At 42.7% G+C, this 19,550-nt stretch overlaps 2 protein-coding genes across 2 annotated transcripts; one reads left to right on the forward strand and one right to left on the reverse strand.

The window, feature by feature from the left end:
* The first annotated feature begins 641 nt into the window (after positions 1 to 641).
* On the forward strand, positions 642 to 7,752 carry EIF4A2 (eukaryotic translation initiation factor 4A2). Its single transcript, XM_084292266.1, has 11 exons — positions 642 to 717; positions 1,709 to 1,754; positions 1,839 to 1,971; positions 2,238 to 2,377; positions 3,349 to 3,517; positions 3,714 to 3,823; positions 4,089 to 4,232; positions 4,595 to 4,732; positions 5,026 to 5,115; positions 5,357 to 5,436; positions 6,950 to 7,752. The coding sequence occupies exons 1-11, from the start codon at positions 689 to 691 to the stop codon at positions 7,092 to 7,094; spliced, it is 1,224 nt and encodes a 407-aa protein (XP_084148392.1). The 5' UTR covers positions 642 to 688; the 3' UTR covers positions 7,095 to 7,752.
* A 379-nt stretch (positions 7,753 to 8,131) lies between these two features.
* On the reverse strand, positions 8,132 to 19,299 carry RFC4 (replication factor C subunit 4). The gene is made up of 10 exons (XM_084291803.1): positions 19,061 to 19,299; positions 18,625 to 18,703; positions 14,647 to 14,726; positions 13,356 to 13,475; positions 12,250 to 12,393; positions 11,930 to 12,050; positions 10,826 to 10,951; positions 9,869 to 9,949; positions 8,695 to 8,811; positions 8,132 to 8,284 (listed from the first exon to the last, which is right to left on the reverse strand). The coding sequence occupies exons 1-10, from the start codon at positions 19,183 to 19,185 to the stop codon at positions 8,189 to 8,191; spliced, it is 1,089 nt and encodes a 362-aa protein (XP_084147929.1). The 5' UTR covers positions 19,186 to 19,299; the 3' UTR covers positions 8,132 to 8,188.
* Positions 19,300 to 19,550: the final 251 nt, after the last annotated feature.

Consider the following 19,550-nt stretch of genomic DNA (forward strand, 5'->3'; position numbering starts at 1 on the left):
CCCACCACCACCACCCCTCAGCGGGCGAAAAGGGAGAATTTGGGGCTCTCTTGGCACAACGGTGTGGGCGGGGGGCGCTTCTGTGCGTGGGGAGCAAGAAGAGAGCCCAAGAAAGCCCCCCACCCCCGCATCACGCCCATTTCCATGCAGATTTACAAAAAAAAAAAAAAAAAGACACGTTTTTTATCATGGCTATTATGGTTTTTATTTAAAAATAACACCGCAGTGGTGAGGAACCGCACCGGCCCCGCTCGCCGCCCCTCAGCCCGGCTCCGCGCCCCCCCCCCGCTTTTCGGCGCTGCAGCAGGGGCCGAGATGGGAAACCCCGTGCGAAGGGGGGGGGGGAGGCGGAGCGGGAGGAAGGAGTGCGGCGCCGTCACCCCACCACTGCTGCAATATCCTGCCGCGCTCTGAGGAGAGGGGGAGAAAAAGTAGTCCCTGCCTCTGCCGGCTTCGCGGCTCCGCGGGGCTCAAGGACCCCCTCGGAGCACCTCAGGCAGCGCGTTCAGGGGGATCTCTAGCGAAGGGGCCTCAGTTTGGGGGGGATTCGTGGGGTTTTGGCTGCGGCGTGAGGCGTATATCCATGCGCAGAGCGAGGCGCAACGAGTCCGGCCGCGGGGCGGGTATATAAAGCGGCCGCCGCGGAAGCTTTGCCTTTTCAGTTGAGGACAGCGCTCGTGATCGGAACATGTCAGGCGGCTCCGCGGACTATAGCAGGTATGGCGCGGCGGGCAGAGGCCCCGAGCCTTTTTTTTCCCCTGTCAGGAAGCTCCATGGCCAGAGCGGAGGCGCAGGGGGGGAAGAAACGCAGGGGATCGTTGAGGGGGGCGCTCCAACGAGCGCTCTGCGGCGAGACGGCGCCCGGTGCCCTGCCCCCACAGCTTCTAGACGCTTCCATCCCGCCTCCCCCTGACTTCACGAGGGATCTAGTTCTTTCCCTCAGGGTTCGCGTTCTCGCTGTAGATTTCCTTAGCAACCACACATCCCGAAAAAGGGCTATTTTTATTTCCTTTAACCTAACCGCGCCGCCTTATAATCACAACAGAGGAGCGCTTTGTTACGCTTTTTCTTCCTTTTTTTTTTATTAATAAACGCCACCCCTCCCGTGATTCTGCCATGGGCTCGCCCCAAACCCTGAGGGCCCTGCGGCGGGCGAGACCATTTTTTTCCCTCAGAGGGAGGGAAAAGACGAAAGGGAAGGGGGGGGGGTGCGGCCCTCTGGGCGCTCGCCCGGCGCCTTCCTCCGCCCGCTTTGCGCAACCCCAGGGGTGGAGCTCTCGCGAGACTTGGTGACGCGGGAGGAGGGGGGGGAAGAACCGCAGGGCCCCCCCCCCCGCTCCCGCCCGGCGCTGCGGCGCCGCCATTTCCCCGCGCGGCTGCCTCGGGAGGGGGGCGCTGCAAAGGGGGGCGGGCGGGGGCCTGGCTTCGCTGCACCCCTCCCCACACCAGCCTGAAATGCGGCGGGGTGCGAGGGCTCGGATCGTCCCGGATTGTCTCGTATCACGTTACGGGCTGCGGGAGGTGAGCTGTGGATCGCGGGTGGTGGGGAGAGCAGCAGGCTTAGGCCGTTGGCAGAGCATCAGAGCACCTGCTGGAATGATCTGTCACGGGGTCCGGCGTGTGGATGCAGCTCTTGGCAGCCCAGGGGGTGAGCTCCCTTCTCTTCTGCATGTTGTGCTAACCAACCGCTTGTTCTCTTCCCTGGCAGAGACCATGGCGGCCCCGAGGGAATGGAGCCCGATGGTGTCATTGAGGTGAGCACATGACCTCGTGGAAGGACTTGAGCGCTGATGCGGAGGGATGGTGCATGCAATAACATATTTTTTTCTTCATTGCAGAGCAATTGGAATGAGATTGTTGACAATTTTGATGATATGAATTTAAAAGAATCCCTTCTAAGGGGCATTTATGCTTATGGTTTTGAAAAGCCTTCAGCTATTCAGCAGAGAGCTATTATTCCATGCATCAAAGGTATGCAAACAGTTCATGTGCTATTACTAATATCAGATAACAAGGGAAATATTAAAAAAAAAAAAAGCATATGTTAATAGTTTTTTATATTGATGCCTGTTGTTAATCTTTATTGAACAAGTGAGATGATGGTACACCATCTTTCGGGGCTGACCTGAAATGGAGAGAACTTTTTAATGCTGATCACTTATTTCAAAAGGAATACAATAAAACAAAATATGAATGGCCTATGTGGGATCAGTAAATGTGTATCCTACTTTTTTTAGGGTATGATGTGATTGCTCAAGCTCAGTCAGGTACTGGCAAGACAGCCACATTTGCTATTTCCATCCTGCAGCAGTTGGAGATTGATCTCAAGGAGACCCAAGCACTAGTATTGGCCCCTACCAGAGAACTGGCTCAACAGGTATTGATAGTGTAGCTAAAAAACAAAAGCTACTTGTGTGTTGCATAGGTTTCAGGTTTCACAACTGTGAGACGATAAACCGACTTCTTAAGGGGCTGTAAGCAATATCCATTCAGAACCCTCTTTATGTTGAGTAATGGGGAAATGAAACTGGCTTCTGTCCCATAAGTTCTCTGCCTGCTTAAAAAGTCAAATTGCGCTGCATATGGAGGGTGTGCTGGGGCAGAGTTGAAGGAATCAGCCCCTATGCTGCGTGTAGTTCTGAGGGAGCATCTCAAAAAAAAAACCAAAAAAAAAAAAAACAAAAACACCTTACTCAAGTACAGTGTTCTGAGTGGAAACCAAGACTTTGGAAGCTATTTGAACTTGCGTGCAGTTGTGCAACGTGGAAACTGCAGTGCGCATGTAGTCACTTTTTTGTTCTTGTAATCCGTGATGTCTTTTCAACTTAATGTTACATTGCATGCTTACTTCACCCTCAAGGCTTAGTGTTCTATTTTAGTAAGTGGAAGTGCCTGAACAAAGCTTGTAGGATACTTTATTTTTAGCACTAATATAAATCAGTAATGCTGGCTTTTATCCTCTGACTGATGGTACAGTCAGTCTTTTACTCTGAAGACATTCGTGAGATGAGACTTAAAAGCCTGGCATATAGCAGCACGCTTCTACACTCCGTAGGAGCTTCCTGCAAGTCATTTACATGGATGTATTCACAGTACAAAGTCCGAGTTTGCTTTGCAGGCCTTCCATGCATCTACTGAGCTAGGAAGAGAGTTGCTTGTTAACTAACTAGTAAGGGTGACCTGAAGACCAATTTAAATATTTAACAAGCAGTTGGGCAAAATCAGTAGCAAGTCTTCTGTAGTCATTAGTGATGTGTAATCCTTGTCTAGCCCATAGTCCATAAGCAACAGTGATAAAGGACTGATGGTAGCAGTAGCTGTTGCTAATGGATGGCTTTTATCTCCTAGATTCAAAAGGTAATTCTGGCCCTTGGAGACTATATGGGAGCAACATGCCATGCTTGTATTGGTGGCACAAATGTTCGCAATGAAATGCAGAAGCTTCAGGCTGAAGCTCCACACATTGTGGTTGGAACTCCGGGGCGTGTGTTTGATATGTTAAACAGACGCTACCTTTGTAAGTATGAGTTGAACTTTGCTTTTGATGAGAAATCATTAGTGTAAATTTCACCTCTGGAAAGAGTTGAAGTAATGGATTTGCTGTCACCATAGACAGATGGTATGGGACTACCCAGTCCCAAGGGAGAGTAACATTAGCAAAAGTACTTAATGTATTCTTGAAACTTCATGCAATGTTCTACTTTTTTTCTTAGCACCTAAATGGATCAAAATGTTTGTTCTGGATGAAGCTGATGAAATGTTGAGCCGAGGATTTAAGGATCAAATTTACGAGATTTTCCAGAAATTGAGCACAAACATCCAGGTAAAAAAAAAAAAAAAAAGGCATGATTGAAATGGTGGCTTCAGACTTGGTCACAAGTAACTGACAACTTAGTTTCTGTCCTTGTCTAAATTAAAGCTGTTGTATGCTGTCCTGTCTGCCTTGGCTTTGCAGAAGGTCAGGACCTGTGTTTTAAGATAATGGTGATGATAGTCACTGATTTAAAGGTTGATTTCAATGTTCTGAGGGTGATGAACCTGAAACTAATACCTGTTGTACATGCTGACATGGAGTAAATGTTCTCTAGGTTGTGCTGCTGTCGGCTACGATGCCAATGGATGTGTTGGAAGTGACCAAAAAGTTCATGAGAGATCCCATTCGTATTCTGGTGAAGAAGGAAGAACTGACACTGGAGGGTATCAAGCAATTCTACATTAATGTTGAAAGAGAGGTTGGTATGAGTTGTGCTTCTGGTTAGGAGAGTTAAACTTGATTTTTTTTCCTACCTTCTTGTTAAAGCACTGTGCTAAAATTGCAGAAACTGAGGCTCAGCTTTGGTTTCTGCAATAATGCTAGTAGAGTACATGCAAGAAGAAGAAAAACGATGCACTGGATCGAAAACGACTAGGGTGGACCTCTTTCTTAATGTCCAGTGTCCTGTGTCCTAAGATTTGGTGCAACAGTTCATGCAGAAACTTTACCACAAGTATTCCTCCAGTTTCTCTGGTTATGTTAATTATAAATGCATGTTAGGGCGTGTCCTAATTTGACCATGACCTCAGTTTTTATTCCTGTTATTTTTGTTCTGTTCAGGAGTGGAAGCTGGATACTCTCTGTGATCTGTATGAGACCCTGACCATTACACAGGCTGTTATCTTCCTGAATACAAGGAGAAAAGTGGACTGGCTTACAGAGAAAATGCATGCCAGAGACTTCACTGTCTCAGCTCTGGTAAGAATTGATACTTACACATAACTTCTGCAATGATGTGTACATACAACGATCCATAATGAGCTACGCTTAAGTTAAAGCAGGAAAAGTTATGATATAGCTGTGTGGTGCTGTATTATCGTTCCCCCTGCTAAAAAAAAAAATGTTTCCTTCTATCCCTACCTGCTTCGTTCCCACAGCAGGTAGGGACGCTGGGTTTCATACATCCTTTTGTTCAGAGAGCATAGTCTAGTCTGGAATACTAGAACTGTAATAACTAGAACTGTAATAATTTCAACTCTTTAACTCTACAGCATGGTGACATGGACCAGAAGGAGCGGGATGTTATCATGAGAGAGTTTAGATCAGGATCAAGCCGTGTCTTGATCACTACTGACTTGCTGGTGAGTACCATCTCTTAGTGAACATGCCCTTGTTTTAATCTGGTGCCAAAAGCTTCGTAACTCGGTGAAGGTTCTTGTAGCCTGAACTATTTGGAGCCTTTTGGAAGAGTAAAGACTATGCTCCACTATGGACTACACAGTTGTAGTTCGTCACTAACAAATTAGTCAACAAAATCAGGAGATACAAAAAATGCAACCAAAGGTCTGTGACAATCATTAAAGCTTCCATATTGCTTTCCAGGCTCGTGGCATTGATGTGCAGCAAGTTTCTTTGGTTATAAATTATGACCTGCCGACCAATCGTGAAAACTACATTCACAGGTTAGTTCACTCTGCCCTCTAGTCAGTATATTACACCGAGTGCCGTGTTCTCAACAGAAATCAGCACAGAGCCTCACCTATTTCACTGTTAGTCATTTTTGTTGATGGGAGTGTTATCCATCCATGTATATAGTAACTGCTAACAACAAAAACTAGCAGAAAGTAAACTCTTTGGCTTAACAAAAAGCCCTGACTTGCATAAATATGGTCCTGAAATGAGGGAGGAGCAGAACTTTCAGACAATTAAAAAAAAAAAGCAGTGGGAAAACTTAGATGGTTAAAGTGTTCAGCAGTGGCTAAACCACGCATTGCTGAGATCTAGGGAAACTGCCAGCTGCTGAACTACATTTTTCTCTAGGTTGCAGAGTGTGATGACAGAAGCTATTATTGGAAGTTATTACTGGCATAGCATCTTGAAAGCAGGGTTGTTAGCTGGCTCTGTAGGTCCCAGCTAATCTTCAGGTGCTGCTGCTCAGTCACTGGCCCTTAATGCTTTCAAACTAGCAGTACAAAACTGTCTTCATTCCTTGAAGTCTGTGTTCGTGTTGTATGTGCCTTGTTTGCTCTTGGTGGCTCCTTTCACAGTGGCATTCTTTCCTCTGTGGTGTGTGTCTTCTGGTAGCAACTGCGTTTTTTTTCCCTAGGTTTAGTTAACTGCCTTTAGTGACTGTCCCTAAATTAAGTAAACTGTGCTTTGTTACTTGATGTAAAAAAATACAGGAGTCGATAGCAGCAGTTGATGACACAAGATGGTGCTCAGAAACGGCGTTGACGTAATTTAGGACGTGGATTCGTAAGCGGCACAGTTTGAATAAAGAGCGAGTCGGTATTTATATATTTCTTTTGTCATGATTATTTGCTAAGTTTTGTGAGCCATTTTTGTGTGTTTAGCTCGTAATGACTAGGTGCTGCGTTGTGCAGTTGCAGGAAGGTAGAACTGATGGTGGGTGTAACTAAATTGTAATCGATAGTGTTTGACAGCCTTTTGTGTTTCCAAACAGTGAGCTTGTTTGTACAAAAATACTAAGTTTTCCCACTGGAAACAGTTTTACAGAATTTTAATTGAGAAATCATGTGCTGTTCCATGCTACTGGATGCAATTGGATTAATGCAGGAACAGCCTGATCTTTTTGGAAGATGTTACCTTTATATGCCATGTGCTTGGGACTGGATGCATGTGGTATGGGGTTTTAATCCTCACGGAGGGGAGGGAGACAGATAGGGCTTCATACCACAGTACCAACCATTAAATAAAGATCTTATTTTGCAGCCAAAAGAGTAACCTTTTCTGCTCTGCTACTCTCCATAGGATGGACACTTCTTCTGTACTGTTGGCACTAACTGCTAGTTTTTCTTAACCAGATGTGACAATGGTTAGCAGCTAGTCGTGTACACGGCGTAACTGGCCGCTGGCAGATAAAAGATCAGCAGTTAATGAGTGGATCACTTAAAGTATTTAAAAAGTGAATTGAGTAGTTAACTTGTGTGTAAATGTGTTCTCTGTTCTCTGCAGAATTGGCCGAGGTGGTCGCTTTGGCAGGAAAGGCGTGGCTATAAATTTTGTCACTGAAGAGGACAAGAGGATTCTGCGAGACATTGAGACATTCTACAATACTACAGTGGAGGAGATGCCCATGAATGTGGCTGATCTCATTTAATCCCTGGGGAGGAGATGGTTTGAATGCAGTGCTCGCTGTTGCTGAATAGGCGATTCACAACGTGCATTGTGCTTCTTTCTTTGGGGATATATTGAATCTTGTCTCAATGCTCATAACGGATCAGAAATACAGATTTTTGATAAGCGAAGCGACTTTTTGTCGTGAGCTCTTGTGGGGAAAGCCACTGGCTTTATCCACTTTAGGGTTAGACTGTTGGGGTTGGGTGGAAAGTCATGGGGTCTGTAAATTTTTTCTTTATTAGAAATTTATTTCCTAGTTCCATAGAAGTGGTTGTATTAGATGTTCTTTATCATTTAATAATTTACTTATGGACTAAAAGATATAAGTGCTGTATAAAATCAGCCAATTATGTTAAACTAGCCTACCTTCCTTTATTGTATGTACTTATACTTCAGATTGAATTGGAAAGGCCTTTCAAAATCTAAACTTTTATAAGAGCATTAAAATGCATTTGTTTGATATGTATTTATTCAATAAAGTATTTAATTAGTGGTAAGTGTGATCTGGACCCTGTTGCTAAGCCCCAGCAAGCAAGCAATCATACTATTGTCTTAGTTAGGGTTAAACCCAGTAAAATTTGCCATATTGCACATGTCTTAATGAAGTTTGAATGTTCAATAAAATACTTCTATATTCACTTAAATTGTAAATGGTTCTTGGGGGAGGGGGGTGTTGCTTACTAAGGGAGTGAATGTATGTCAGTGCTTGGGGCCTGGATTTCCTCTTAAATGGGAGGGCTTCAGCTCTTGTAGTTGCAAGGGACCTGGGATTTCTGTACAGTAACCTAAGTGCTGAGCATAAAGGGCTGGAGGCAGATTCCTGGCTTTGACAAAGTACCACTACACCCCAGCGTGCCTACCACTGACCTACCCTTTCACTAGGAAGTGACTAAACCTGTCATTTATGAACTTACATGAAAACAAAAGTACTCCAGCATGAGCATTTTCATCTGCTGAGCAGTAATTTTATTGCAAAAACTATACAAAAAGGGTACATGGGGCCCTGCTACCAGAAGTACAGCCACCCCTGAAACAGCTCCAAGCTGCTGCCAGCTCCTGCTGGAGGAGTTAGGTTTAGATGTTCTGTGTCAGCTGCTGCATCACGAGGGCACAGAGACTCATCAACTGCAAGTATTCATCAGCACCGTCTGCCAGGCATTTGTCCACTTCCTGCAGATGGAGAGAAGTTAAAACCCTTTAAAAATGGTGCTGCTGGAGCCCGCTGTCTCATACCACAGGAGTGAGACAGCTCACCACATCACAAAAGTTTGCAGCTGTTTAATCAGCACCAGCCTCTCCAGCACTCATACACCCATCTTAATTTTCCCTCCCCATTTGTATCAAAAAAAGCCCACCCACAAACCTGCTTGAGTATCATTAGAATAATATGGCAAATCATTTAGTTTGACTAGATCTCAGTTCCTTCTCAGGAAGTTTCTCAGAACAGAAATTGAGAAATTTAAATTATAACAGGAAATAGAATGAAAAACCAGAGTAAAGTACAGAGAGAAAGAAAATAAATTAACCAATGGAGACTGGAAAAGATAAATTATTAAAGAGAACTCAAGCTACAGACTTACTGCAAGCTTCTCAACTATGATAGATTTTTGCTTGTCACTGAAATCGTCGCTCTCCACAACAATATCATGAAGCTGGTTTACAAGCTGACCGACAGCATACCCTTCATTTATGAGGTTCTGTGGCAGGGTAGAAGAAAAGGGAAGGAATTCAGCAGCAGAAACACCACAACGAGGAAAAACAATCTGAAAAATTCTGTCTAAACTGAAAGACCGTCCTGGAACCTTTTATGGAACTCTGAGTGTTAGAGGGCAAATCGGTGGTTTCCATAAAGTCCAGCCTGATAGTGACCCAAAGCAAGCACCTAGGGAAGACCAGGAGAACATGGCAGACATACAGCAGTAAGTTTGCCTCAATATTCTCCCAGCTTCTGACAATTTATGTCTGAGGGATTTTGTTAGCTAGAGACATTTTAAGCAGTTAGCCACCTCCAGTGAACCTGCCCAATCTCACTCTAAAATTAGGAAAGCTTAGCATCCACAGAATCACGTGGCGCAGCTTCACAGCCTTCACATTTTAAAGTGCAGCCAACTGTGATTTATCTTCTTCATCTGGTAGTGACTAGTTACAGACATACAGAGCACTGCAAGGCCAAACTTTTATAATAAAAATAAAAACCGTGGCAAATTAAAAATAGCTGGGGTTTGTTCATTTTCTTAATCAGTAGTGCCCAGTAACAGTAAATATTGGGGAGAGTATTCCATGAAGCCATTTAAGTAGACAGAAATTTATGAAAATAAAAAAATGCAATCTAGTGCACAAGATACACCCATGCCCTTTTACAGTTTCATGCAGACCCTTCTCATCTAACACGGTCTCTGTGTAACTAAGAAGGTGACTAGTCCTGAGACCAGAAGATGCAATTTTAATGTTCTGTGCTAAGTGTCTCACTAGTAATTCTCAGCTTATTTCAGTGTAACATCTCCACATGACAGCAGTATAGCTCAGGAGAAAATCAGTCACACTGGTAGCAAATCTTACTTGTAGCTTTCATAACTCTCCCTCAGAAGGGAAAGATCAGCAGCATACCGACTGACTGGCAAAAGACAGGCTTAGTGAAAGGGGCCTCCCAACTGACCTGAGGCCACGTGTTCCTCAGCTGCAACGCAGTAACAAACAATCCACAGGGCAGTGACCTAGAAAAACTCTCAGGCTGAAGCACTAAGGGGACTGTACCTTTGCCACTGTTTCCAGTCTCTCGAATGAACCGCTCTGGCAGGCAGACAGCAGTCCATCCATTGTTTCTTTAGGGATGATCTGTAACAAATTACATTGCTTACTTTCAACTTTGTATACTTAAAAGTCAGTCACAACTGAAGTCAAATCAGTATTTCATTCCTCAACGACGGGAACCACTCTCAAGAGACTAAGACAGACCAGCTTTTTTTTTTTTTTTTTTTTTTTTAATACAACTGAGAGTTAGGCTTTAATATTTGTCTTACATTGGTGATATTAAAGAGCTATATTATGACAGTGAATTGTAGAAGTCACATTCACAAATCAAAATTCACTATCACTTATTTGGGACACTAACTGGAGGAATTAATTTAAATAGGCAATGCTTTCTGTGCCATGCTGTGCCTAAGCAAAACAGCAAATTAATTTTCTCTGCAGTGATAAAACCAGGGACATAATTTAAAAAAAAGGCACCCAATGCAACAAGATCAGTCAATAGATCAGAAGAAAAAAAAGTTGACAGATGCCATTGTTTAGCTCAGAGCAGGGAAGTACTGCTGAAATTCTCACCCCTCTACTCATCATCGTTCCTGTCAGTTGAGTGTCTGTGGACAGTTTGATTTCAAAGCTTCTTTATGAAACATGGACTGTAGCAATTGCCTCTATTTCCACTCCATTCAAGTGAAAACCTTTCAACACTTAAAATTGGCTGTGACGGTAACACCTTCAAGGGAAGAATGTCCTTCCCTAAAGCCCATTTACTTGTCCAGTTCCTCAGCTCCATCAGTCTTTAAAAACCTGTGAGACTGTGTTAGTACCCTACTAGCAATGGTAACAAGCATAAAACCATTTATTTGTAATCAAACCTTGACCAAAGGCAGATAAAGGTAGCAACTATACTTAGTACACAAACACTTTTCAGACTTGTTACAGGAGAGGCTGTAAAGCATTACTTACCCCAGCAATTTCAGTGACTATGTTCTCTGTGATCTCCTTCCCTCCCATTAAGCGAGTGGCACTTTGAAGAAAAGTAATGGCTTTTCTCAAGTCCCCTTCTGACACTTTAACAAGGTAAGAGACTGCCTAAAAGAGAATGTGAGAAAATGCAATGTGTATACTGGATTTTAACTACCAGTGAAAGCACAACTTTCTCAGCAAACTGATTTTAGAACATCAGGTAATGCCTGAAGCAGATGGTCAGAGACAGACACAATGCCCAAGTTACAATGCAACCTTTCTGCTAATATAAATGCTACCTCAGGTCTAATGCAAACCGCAGCTCTCAGGACTAGGATTTCACGTTACAAATGTGTCACCGAACAGTTCTCAAGTTACTTGGTCTCATAGCTGAAATGAGACTTGGGACAGCAGTGCACAACTGTGCTATGATCCACACCATTTTACCCACACTTGTATTTGTATTGTAACTGTGGTAACTTGTATTACCCACATAGCTTTTAAGTTACTCTCTGACGAGTGAGGCAGTGGATTCAGATGGGGGCAAAGTTATATTCAGTGGAGTAAATTACACCAAGTTCTATCTCAGCCTCTTTTTATATGCTGAAGTACAAGTTCTGAACTTTCTTTTGTACTTGAACAATACAAAGGAATAAAAATTCTCTAATAGCATACCTATTTTGTCATTATATGTCTACCAGCCTTAAAACCTCACGGTGATAACCAAATCTTGGGTCAGCTGGAAATGTAATCCAGGAAGAATGAGCACTGGATACATTATGAATTATATAAAGTTGCAAGTGCTGCAATATACGTGCTGGCAATTTCAGAACAAAATACTGATTTAATGCAAGTACACTGAGTTCAGAACAAAAAGCCCTACAGTTATTCTCTAATTTGCTCCAGTAGATATTTCTCTGATTTTAGGAAGACTTTTACAATTTCATCCCCACCTGCGTAAGGAGAATATTATCCAAATGATTTTATATACTGTATATAGAGCAATTGAAAAGTCTGGAAAAGTATGCTGACTTAGTCCCTTTCACTGCAATGCAATTATGCACCGGATTAAGCAATAAAATTACTTGGCAGCCACTCAGGTACCTCACTACTGATTTTCACATTTTCCTTCTCAGAAACGTCCAATAGCCTCTGCTGCTGGATTTTGTCTGACAAAGGTTTGAAGCGGAATTTGGAGCATCGAGACGTTAAAGGTTCAATTATTCTGAAAGAAAGAAAAATAAGTGCTTGCCAAATGATTACACAGCCACATTCATACAGATGAAGTTATTGCAATAGGCAAGGGTAACATAACCTTAAGACTGCAACACTAAAAACCAAAAGTAGAAACCTAAACAAAATAAAAAGAAGCACTGAACAGGAAGAGCAACAAGTCCGAAAAAAGTAACAGGTTCTTCACATACCTGCTGATGTAGTTACAAATAAGGCAGAAACGTGTTGTTTTAGATTCTTTTTCCATTGTGCGTCTTAAGGCTGCCTGGGCTGCTGAAGTCATAGAGTCTGCTTCATCCAGGATTACAATCTTAAAAGGAGGACAAGCCTTGCCACTGAAAGACAAGGAGACGTGCATTCTTTAGATCAAGTTAAAAATATCACTGCAAATGGTGAGTCACATGTTACTCAATATTTTTACATAACAAATAGAACAAATTCAAACATTCAAATATTTATGATCTTTTTTAGTTAAAGGACTAGTATTTGTAAAGGGCAAGGAAAGCAAACTGAGTTCCCATAGAAAGACTGGTACCTGAACACTGCAGAATTCCTCTAAAATATGTACTCATGCTTTAAATTTCTTCTAATAACACAGCACTTCTTTTTTTCAGGCTTCCTGCTTACCTGAACTTCAAAGAACATTACAACAGCCTAATTTCAGGACACAAGACTATCTCTTGCCATGTAGTCCTGGCATGCAGTTTCTTCTTGATACTTTCCTCAATCCATTTTTTACCACACACGACTTTCCCTTTACAGGGCTTCTCACCTAATACCAGACTCTTCAGCATCTTATAAAGTAGCACCCATCTTGCACGAGATGCTGCAAACTGAGCAATCTTAGCTGCAACCTGGTCTAGTGGGAAGTGTCACTGTGCAAGGCAGAGGATTGGAACAAGATTATCTTTAAGGTCCCTTCCAACGCAAGCTGTTCAATGATTCTACGGAACTAGAGGTACAAGAGAAGTAACTTCCACCACAACTTACCCAAAGAAAATTTTCTGTGGTTGTCAGACAACCTTTGCAAAGACAACAACATATCAGTAATTCCAGAAGGCTCAGTTTGTTTGCCTGTGTAACATTAACAGCACTAGTAAAAGTTACTCAAACTCTCAATATGAAACAACATGAACTCAAAGCCTAGCCAAAGCACTGCATTTGTTACAAACTTCAGACCAGTGCTGACCCATCTTTTGTATTAGAATTGTTATTATTTAGGTTAATTTTATAATCACATACTTTGTCCTAAGCAAGAAAGTCCATCCAACAGATCCAGCCTGGATTCAGCACTTACTCTGAACGACTTCCAGATGCTGTTAGCTGAGCAAAAGCCTTCACTTTTTCCCGGATCACTTGTATTCCACGCTCATCGGAGGCATTTAACTCGAGGACTCTTTGTCGGAATAATTCAGGACTGCAAAATTGTTATTACAACATATTAGCTGTTAATGCTTGTAATGGTATGTTATAAAGTATATAGGCCAGAGGGCCTTTCTGAACTGCAGGTATTATTTTTGCTAGCATTACTGAAAAACATGCTTTGTTGAAATACAGTTGAGATAATTAAATGTTAGGTATGAATTTCCACTAGCTATTTCTACAATTGACTCCCACACTGAAGAAAACAACAAAGCATAAAATTACACCTGTTGCAAGGAAAAAGTAGGAAGCTGGGTTTGTAAGCTCAGAGCACTATATTATGTGCCCTTCTGCTTATAAGCTGTTAGCAATGTAGAGTAAACAGTTAAATCCCCAGATGTGGTAACTGGCAGTGGTCTGCCACTGCAACACTACCAGAAAGTAAATATCTACAAAATATAATAGAAGTAGTAGTAGCACCTCTGATTTAAAAATAAAAATTAAATACAGGGGAATTTAAATTCCTAGAATTCAGATGGGTACAGAACATGGAGTTGGCTAGAAGTTATCCTCTCCAAAAAACTACATGAGACAAATATTAAAGACAAGGGAGGGAAAAGGTACCAGAGTCAACATCAGATGAGATCACACCATCAAACCACCTTCTCATCCATTTTTTGCTTATTGCCTACTCTGAAGGCACTACTCAAATCCATGCAGATGTTAGAATTCAGTTGGTGAATGTACACAGAGAGAATGTACAACTATAACATACTAAATTTCAGTCTGATATTACTTAATGGTGCATAACAGAAAGATTATGACACAGACATTTTGTGAAGTGCCTCAAGATCTGTGTTTAGCTAACAGCTTACTGAATATACTATCAAAATTGGAATTCCTTTACAAAGTTCAGTAAGGCATGCACAAGCCATTTATTTTGCTGCTCTTTTCTGCTAGGAACACATAGTTACAAAGACACAGGGTTACATGGCTGCTAGCCTCAAGGTAGCGTTGTTGGTAACAGCAATCAGGGATTTATGAGGGTCAAACAAGAAATATATTTCATTTTAGACCTGAACTAGAACATGAAGCTATTCCTGAAAAAGAATTTAAAAGTATGAGAAAGTTTCCAGAAGTTACATAAGAAAAGGCAACAACCACAGGCACACAATTAGAAGACACATGATAGTTGCTTATACCAAAGAACTTCAATTCCAGCTTACCCATAGAGTTCTCTGGCAGCTGCTAAAATAGTGGAAGTCTTTCCAGTTCCAGGTGGGCCATAGAACAACAAATTGGGAAGCTGGAACAGCAAGGCAGCATTAAAAAAAAACAAAAAAAAACCACAAAACAAAACAGGAAAACCTACTGAAAATCTGAGCACCTGATAGAAACTATACACTCCTCCTGCAAAACAATATCAAATTCTAGGTCACTGCCCGCGGTGCTCTAAAGGAGGATAAACAGTTGCTGTTTATAAGACTGCACGAACAAGCTGTTATTTGGTGGCACCATCACACCTTCTATCAAAATAGACACTTTGAAGTCATATTTTATTTTGATATATTGCCTCCAGGTCAAGTCCAAGATTACTAAAGCCTACAGAACTCACTGTTATAGATATGACTGCAGTGACATGCAAATTTATCCAAGGATGCCCTTCAGACAGTCTGCATGCTACCAGCAGTGCAGCTGCAATGAAATGTGTCATAGGTTAACTACCTCATACCTTCTCAGCTGTGCCTTTGCTAGCCATTCAGAGCATTCTCTGCTGCCTTAACTCCACTGCAATAAGTACAAGGTAGGTTGTGAATGTCAGCACAATATTGCAGTGAGCACAATGCAGACATATCCTGAGAGTAATCAGAGAGATGCTTGCAAAACCTGACAGGAATGCATAGCACTGGCAAATAGTTTTCTACATCCACCCAAGAATTTTTCAAAGGAGGAAACCAGTGGCATTTCTCAAAGAGATTAGGTTAACTGGTCTCTTGAATATTTTCATTAATAACCTTAGCATGAAAACCAGGAATGCATTATCAAAACATACCAACACGGGTAGATGAAAGAAGCACAGCAAAGACTGTAGTAAGAATTATAGAATAACAGTTAAAAGCACAAAGCATAAAAGCTCACAATTTGAGAGACAGTTAAATAAAAGTATCTGCTAGATGTCTGGAATTCTTCAGCTGGAAATAAAATAAAAGCTGCCTTGGTTTTGTCTGTCAGTCAGGGAAGTGTTCCTGTGTTCCTGACCACTGTAACACAGCAGTCCTAAGAAGTTCACTTTCAATACAAATGCACAATTATTAATACTAACAAGGGGCTAGCAAGACTCCACCTAGAAAGCCACATACAGTTCAGGTCATCCTCAGTCAAGGATGATGAATCTAAATTGGGAAAGGTGACCAGAAGAATGGAGGGCTTATTTATAACAAATTACTTTTTTAAAAGTTAGCTCAGCAAAACAAGAGCTGAGAGGGAGCATCACTGATCTCCATAAATATATCAGTGCAACAACAGGGACAGAGAACTAAGTTGGCGTAAAACCAAATTTCTGCAAATTAGTCACGACTAAAATTTGGATGAAAACAAGAAGCATAAGAGTAATAACTTTCTATACTAGTATTCCATGTAGTCCCTCTTATCACTTATCCAGTTGCATTTTAGAACAGCTGCCTTTGACAGTAGATGTTCCAGTTCTACATTCTTAGAACAAGAATCCATGAGTCCCCTCCAAACAACAGTAAAAAGACAAGCATCTCTGTCTGATTTATTTTCATCCCCTAATAAGCGTTCTACTTTTTAATAGTCAACTAAAGTTAGATTAAAGAATTTTATGCTTGATATAGCAAGCAATGCAGACAGAATTGGAACAGCAAAACCAAAGATATCTAAAGAGCAGCAAGAACTGCAGGAGCACATGATCCACAGTCAGAAAATAAAAGAGACAGGCCTTTTTGGCAACAGTATTCCATTTTAGCAACTAAGATAAGACACAGAACAGATGCAACTGTGTAGGCACTGGAAAAGTATGAGCAGTAGAATTTCAGTATTTTATAGTAAATAAAACCATTACAAGTTTTGCCCTCTATCTGCTGATCGTTTGTTAGTTGGTTCCCTGGTTAATAAGTAAACAGTATTCAACATTAACACATGTTTTTTTCCAAGTTTAATTAGACACCACAATATTATTGCCTCCCTGTGTCTTTTTAAGGATTTCTGTGAAGAAATGCTTACTAAGTGACAGCTGATAATTCACCAACTATGTTAGGTTAGCATACTGTAAGAGTAGATGTTTTGTGGAGCTGTGTGTTTGCAGCACTCCTAGTTTCATGCCTCTGTGCTAAATCACAAAACATGCGTTAGCAGGTAAGAAGCTTTAATAAGAATCTATGCTTCCTAATTTCATTAAATCCATACTTTATTACTGTTTCAACCCCTTTTATGCTCACTTCTCACTGAAGTTATCACCAGTATTTACACTGCTTTTTCAACAAGCACAGCCTAATCCTTCATGTAACTGAGGTAGTATTTTTAACAGACGGTAACCTGATCTGTTACCCCCAGCAAGCTTGAAAAAATGGATAAGCAGGATACCTGCAGGCATCACCACATTTATGGCAGTTACTACATATAGCATAAACGCCAAGTCCTTTTCTAGAAATTTCAGTACAAGTGAGGATATAAATTGGAATCGTAATCCTACCCCTAACTCTCTTCTCTGTAAGATATAATCAAGTAACTGAAAGTTAAAGAGTACTGTAACATGTCAGTTTCTTTGCAAAAAGCAACATTAAATCAACAGTCCTGGCAGGCAGAAATCAATTTCTCCATTTCAAAATCACCTGGACTCTGGTCTTTCCAATTTATAAGAGAGATACGTCATGGTTTTTAGAAGACGTGCCCTATTTAGAAGCTCCCAAACCAAGGCTCACAAATACTTACAAGACACTTAGTATAGAACTGCCTCTCCAGTTCCAACAATAAAGTTTAAACAATGCTGTAAGTTTGTGTCATGTGTTTTGTCACAGCTGTTTCTTTGATTTCAACAGATCTCCGAAGTCAGTGAGAACTCCTGAAACAAGTGTCAGGCACTTCATTCCTTAAATTAAACTTTTGCTTCTGACATAATGAGATCTTTCAAGAACTAACAAAAATATCTACATTTTAAAAGCATCAAATATTTTGAACTACTTGCATGACTTTTTTCTCAAATGACTTGCAGAGTTTGGGTAGCTATGGTGAAATACAAAGCCTGTAAGCACCTTACAGACAAGTTATAATTTGTCTTTTTCAACTCAGGAGGCAAAAAGTCAGCACAAGGTTCATCATCTGAGAAACACGGCTGATCCAGAAGCTGCATGGTTTTAAATAGCTGCTGCTCAAAATAGAACTTGACAACCCATCACCTAAGTGATGGTACAAGACAGATAGGTCCAGACAGAATAGGTGGGAGTACCTCAGCTCTCTCTAGCTGTCAATAGTTCCTTACTAATTACCAGACCTACAGATACTAAAACACAGAAGTGTTGCTGCTGAAACCTGTATTTCTAACACTACAACATCATGTGACAAGGTCACGTTACAACAACATTCCTGAAGTAAATTAAATCTGGAGGCATGAACTAAACAAATCATAAAAGTCTTCCCCTGTTTTTCATAACAGCTCACTTTAGCTCCCTACACTCCAACACAAAGCACTTAAGTCTTTGCACATTCTGATTAAATGAACATTTTCGGATCAAACAGTCTCAAACTAGTCAAACCAGAATTGCAGAGCAAATTGTCTCAAGGTAAAACTTTTGAATAGCAGAGGCTACAAGTGCATATTGTGCATCAGAGTTCAATGCAAGCAAAAGGCTTCCTCCATAGAACTCTGAAAACTCAGGAACGTCTGGAGTACTGGCTGAATAACAGTGTCTAGAAAACAAAGGCTCCTCCAGACTCGAAATTATTACCAGGATGTTTTCCAATTAAGCTTTTGCAGAAAAATTCCAAACTGCAATGTAAAGCTGAGAACTTTACAGTGAGACCTGGAGACTGGGAACATCCGAAACACGACACTGCTCCCAACACAATACCAGGAAGTCCCTTGGCTAGTCTGGAAGCGTTATCACTGCCCCACCAGCGAAGGGCAGGCAGTTTTCCTCAGCACTGGCTGGTTTCTATGCCGTGGCAGCCGTTATCACCGCACTCACATCGGCGCCTTCCAAGGACTTTTTCAGCACAGCGACCACTTCATCCTGGAAGGCGACTTCATCCACGTTTTTGGGGCGACTGAATACAGAGACACGAAACGCAATTCGTTATGGAACAGAAAGAAAAGATGGAATAGAGGGAAAAAAAAGCACACAAAACAGCCATTTCCCTTTCCGATGACACTGATACCAAAGAATTACAGCTGGGGCCAAAATCCCTGACAGGAAACCCGCCCGGTGCCCCTGCCCTGCCTCCTCTCAGGAAGCCGTTTGTCTCTGCCGACCGTGAACAGCGGCCAGAGCTCATTCTTAGAATCCCAACCGTGTTTCAGGGCAATATTTTGCCACTTTTCGACCCAAAAGCCTTCTCCTGAGGAGAGAGAGCCCTTGAGGCGTCACCCCGGGTCCCCCCCGGCCCTTACTATTTCTCCCTTACTATTTCTCCACCCAGGGCACGGGCCGGGGCTTCTTGCCCTCGCCGCTGCTCCCCGCCGCGCCCCTGTCCCTGGCGGCCGGGGGCTTGGTGCTGATGGCGGAGGGGCCCTTCAGGAAGGCCTGCATGGCCGCGGCTGCGCTCGGCTCTTTTCGGCTCCGTTCGGCTCCGCTCGGCCCCGTTCGGTTCCACTCGGCCCCGTTCGGCCCGGCCGCCGCCGAGCCGAGCCGGTGACGTCACCGCCGCCCCGCCAGCCCCTCTCGGCCGCTTTCCCGCCAAGCAGCCCGTTCCTCCCGCCCACGGCCAATCACAGAGCCCGCGCCGCAGAGCGGGCCCTGACGTCACGCCTCGCGACCAGGCGCCGCCCGCCGGCAGCGCCGCGCCTGCTCCGCTGAGGGAAGGGCCGGGCGCCATCTTGGCAGCTCCGGGCGCCATCTTGGTACCTCCCCTCAGGGCGGCCCCGGGGAGGGGCGGCCCTCCCGATTGCAGCTTC

The sequence above is a fragment of the Netta rufina genome, assembly GCF_964035555.1.
Source record: "Netta rufina genome assembly, chromosome: 9".
Lineage (NCBI taxonomy): Eukaryota > Metazoa > Chordata > Aves > Anseriformes > Anatidae > Netta > Netta rufina.

Bases quoted from the DNA above. Each gene is read 5' to 3' on its own strand.
- RFC4 (XM_084291803.1), bottom strand. From the start codon at position 19,185: ATGCAGGCCTTCCTGAAGGGCCCCTCCGCCATCAGCACCAAGCCCCCG. The intron at 14,727-18,624 runs GTGAGTGCGGTG...TTGCTGTTCCAG, and splicing joins AGTCCTTGGAAGGCGCCGAT to CTTCCCAATTTGTTGTTCTA. The intron at 8,812-9,868 runs GTACAGTCCCCT...ACCCTGCCACAG, and splicing joins GACTGGAAACAGTGGCAAAG to AACCTCATAAATGAAGGGTA.
- EIF4A2 (XM_084292266.1), top strand. From the start codon at position 689: ATGTCAGGCGGCTCCGCGGACTATAGCAG. The intron at 718-1,708 runs GTATGGCGCGGC...CTTCCCTGGCAG, and splicing joins GGCTCCGCGGACTATAGCAG to AGACCATGGCGGCCCCGAGG. The intron at 2,378-3,348 runs GTATTGATAGTG...TTTATCTCCTAG, and splicing joins CCAGAGAACTGGCTCAACAG to ATTCAAAAGGTAATTCTGGC.